Here is a 3880-nt window from a genome sequence, read left to right as displayed (position 1 = left end):
TCTCTCTCTCAGTCTCTTTAGTCTCTAATCTCCGGCTCTCCGCTCACTGCCAACTGCCGACGGCCAACGCTCGATGCTCGCTGCTGACTGCGAACGCTCTCCCCATCTCTCTGTCACTCTCTCTCTCTCTCTCTCTCTCTCTCTCTCTCTTCCGCCGATGTCGCATCCGGTACCGCCGGTATGTTAATAGTTAATTTTCATTTTTAGAGCATTTTGATTTGTTTCGGGAAATGGATTGTCATCTTAGATTCTCAGTGGTGTTCTTACTTGTTAGTGTGAAACTGTGAATATAGGCCCCCTCACTGCCTTTTCCAAATACAAGGGGATCTCTTTTTCTTTTGTTTTCTTTTTCTTCTCTTCTTCGGAGTTCAAAAAGGCAAAATTGCTTGGATTAACATTAACTGATTAAGAGTCAAGTACTTCAACTGTAAAGGAAAAAAAAAGGGGTTAAACGGGTCGTGTTGACCCGATATGACCCGTTATGCTTAACGGGTCGTGTCGGGTCATGCTGACCCGATATGGCTCGTTTTGCTAAACGGGTTTCACGGGTTGTGTCGGGTGACCCGTAAAATAGCCGTGTCGTGTCTGGAGCCTCGACCCGTTAATATAAATGAGTCGTGTCTGGGTCTAGCTTAAATGGATTGCAGGTCTTAACGGGTCATAAACGGGTCGTGTCGAATACCCGTTTTGCCAGCCCTAAACGAGATAGCCCTGACGAGGTGCGCCGATTCGTACCGGAATCGAAGGAGCAGGATGGGTCGGTCCAGAACTGAAGGCTCATGTGTGAGACAAAGTAGTGGTGATCGAAGTGCGACGTGGTAGCGAGACAGATCATGATGTCGGCGACGAAAAGCACTAGAAATGAGAGGATTTGGACCATTTTTTACTGACCCGTGTGCTTCTCTACGATTTCTTCTCCATCTCCAATCCTATTGCTAATCCGACGCATTGGGTAAGTTTTTTTATAAGTAGTCAACGAAGGACTTCCAACTTTGATTTTGGCCTCCTATATATTGGGTAAGTTCAAAATCCATAATTCAAAATTTTCAATATCCAAATATCAAACGTTATTGCACCCCCAAAGTGGTCATAATCAATGATCATTCTTGCATCAGCCCAAAAGATACTAGTAATCAACTCTTCAACATCCAATTGAAAAGCATAATAATATGAAGGATTTTATTTAAATTGACCCCTGAAATATCTTTCCAAACTTGCAGCTTCCCTAAACTTCAAGGCTCTTTGTCGCTTATTACGTAGATAGTTCTTATGATCTTACTTGGTAAAACCAAGGTTATCACCTCCATCAACTTGCTTACTTATAAGCTGATAAGAATCCTTTAGTCTTAAACCTAATTCATATGCCAAATCAATCTCAGCAGCTTGAGTTATAGAGATTTTCCGTTGTGATCAGGGGCATCATGTGCACAGTTGTTGAGAGATGGAGATTATGATTATACTCAACGATGAAGTCAGTCACTATGTATTTGTCACTATCTCAATTATATACAATAACTAAACATGCATTACATGCATCCACATCTTGTTTCCGCTTGAGGTTTCCTTGTTTTACCATATATCTCGCTTGTCTATGCCCCAAATTTCTTCATTCTCACACACAAATCTCCTTGAAGTAACAATTCTCGTCTTTTTTACATTTGTTTACATATTCTTTTATGATATTAAAACCTGTCATTCTCTCATACTCAGTATACAAATTATATGCAATCTCATCTAATTCAAACTGCATGCCTTTTGATGATGTAAGTTCTATAAGCATATATGGGGACACGAAATCTTCCATCGAGACATCCATATATTGTTATCCTTAAAAGAAATTACATTATCAACCAAAGACATTAATTCAAATTGTTCTTAAATAATAATATTCACTAATATTTATTCAAACAATATCCTACATCAAAAGCAATTTAAAGGTTTCAAATTTCAACCAATAATGGGCTACACCCAACTAAAAGCCAAACTTTTTTTTTCTTCGAATCTTACACGAATAAGACAAACATCTCAAACTTTATGATTAAAAAACCTTATTGTATCTTCCTCCAAGAATTTAGCTTGACCATTTTTTTTTAGCACATATATTGATTTGGTCACACTATTACATAATAAAAACTGATGCTAGCAAGCTAAATAAAAAATTAAAAAAAAAATGCCATTTTTTATTGCCGCATTCAAGATTAAAACCACAAAAATCAAGCCTTAAAATATGAAACATCATATAATAACCATACCTTGATCCAGCGAGCTGCTTGATGAGATATAATGGAGTTGATAACTGTAGGAATTGATAACTGTAGGAAGAAGAACAGAGTTACGAAAAAAATCAGGAAGACCACATGTATTTTGCATTTATCTTTTCTTTGTCTTTTAGTTGGCTTGTTTCACACGTTGCCGCCCATATTTTTCGGAAAAGCAGGCTTTAGTTCACAGGCGCGCCAAATCACGTTTTCTTAAAAGAGGAACTGAGTGACAGGACAGGTGCTCTTTAGAGATATTTTTCCTGTCCTTTAGAGTTATTTTTTCTTGAGAACGTGGCCGGTTGATGGCCTTGGATCTCTTTAAAGAGATCCGGGCCATCAACCGGCTCTACTGGAGAGGATCCCATATATTCCGCTTCACAGCAGGGAGAGAATCAAAATATGTTTCGGACGCGTGTCGACTCATGACGAATCAGAAAGAGAAGAACCCAGAACATAATTCATTACAGCTGCCACCTTGCTTTTTTTTTTTACCCTTGCTACGTGTCTCCACGCGAGACGGCCTGAAATACTATTTAGTCCACAGCCATGAACAAGGTCTTTCATTGCTAGTGTGTGTGTGTATCTCCAAGCAATTGAAGTGAAAAACAATTATACACAGAAGAGAAAGAAAGAGCGAAAATGGAGGCAGCGAAGAATGCAAAGGAAGCGGCAGCCAACGTAGCGGCCTCCGCTGCGTGTGCCGTGGAGAAGACCAAGGCAACTGCAGAAGAGAAGGTATGTTTGTTTTTTTTTTTCTTTTGGTTCTTTAGACAGTACGTAGAACGATATTCTTTTCATTGTAATAATGGAATTTATGATATGTGGTTGAGCAGGTGGAACTGGGGAAAGCCCATGACCCAGCGCAGAAAGAAGCGGCCACCAGAAAGAAAGAGGAGAGAATAATCCAGGCTGATCGCCAAGAGCAGGAGGCGCGCGCATGCAACGCAGCAGCCAAACTGCCAGGAAAGGCTGGCACAGGGGGGCACCCATAATACTTGAAGTTGGATTAGAGCATGATCGAATGGAGCTAGGCACCGTGAATGTCGTGTGTAACTGTTGTTGGTTTGATGTTTTTTGTACTGTTTTTCTTCTCCTGTTTATGTTTTTCCCGCATTTAAGGTGGTGTTTTCTGGCTGACCCCTTAATTGCTCTAACTATGTAGTTCGGTGTTCCATTTGAATAAAAATACAATGCTTATGCAATAAATGTTAAGTACGTATGGGTTGTAATGCTAACTTGGTACTGTAAATTAATTCCAGAAATTACGATCTAGCCGGATAAAGTTGAACAATAATGTAATGTTTGGATCTGACTAAAAGCATGGCCTGGGTAAAGTCATTAATATGTTACTGGAACTTTGACTGAAAGTTGAAAAGTTCTGTACATAAAAAAGAGAAACCAAAAAAAGGAAAAGAAAAAAGAAAAAGGGAAACCCAATCTGAAACTTTTAGATATTTGTTTTGTTTTGTTGGTATGTAGAATATCAAACTATTTGCTGACACGTGTAATTTGAGGGTATTAAAATTATGGGTTTTAAATATTTTTTTAAGAGGCCGGTGTTGATCAAGACAAACTGTCACGGGATAAGAGAATTGTAAGAGATAACAAATTCTATGAGT

The 3880-nt window shown here is 39.0% G+C and overlaps 1 protein-coding gene across 1 annotated transcript; it reads left to right on the top strand.

Annotated features, from left to right (window-relative positions):
- The first annotated feature begins 2813 nt into the window (after positions 1-2813).
- On the top strand, positions 2814-3473 carry LOC133874052 (11 kDa late embryogenesis abundant protein-like). Its single transcript, XM_062311886.1, has 2 exons — positions 2814-2996; positions 3095-3473. The coding sequence occupies exons 1-2, from the start codon at positions 2901-2903 to the stop codon at positions 3251-3253; spliced, it is 255 nt and encodes an 84-aa protein (XP_062167870.1). The 5' UTR covers positions 2814-2900; the 3' UTR covers positions 3254-3473.
- Positions 3474-3880: the final 407 nt, after the last annotated feature.

Source organism: Alnus glutinosa, chromosome 7 (genome assembly GCF_958979055.1).
Source record: "Alnus glutinosa chromosome 7, dhAlnGlut1.1, whole genome shotgun sequence".
Taxonomy (NCBI): Eukaryota; Viridiplantae; Streptophyta; class Magnoliopsida; order Fagales; family Betulaceae; genus Alnus; species Alnus glutinosa.
Note: the sequence above shows the minus strand (reverse complement) of the source record. Positions and strands in the feature narration are given on the sequence as shown.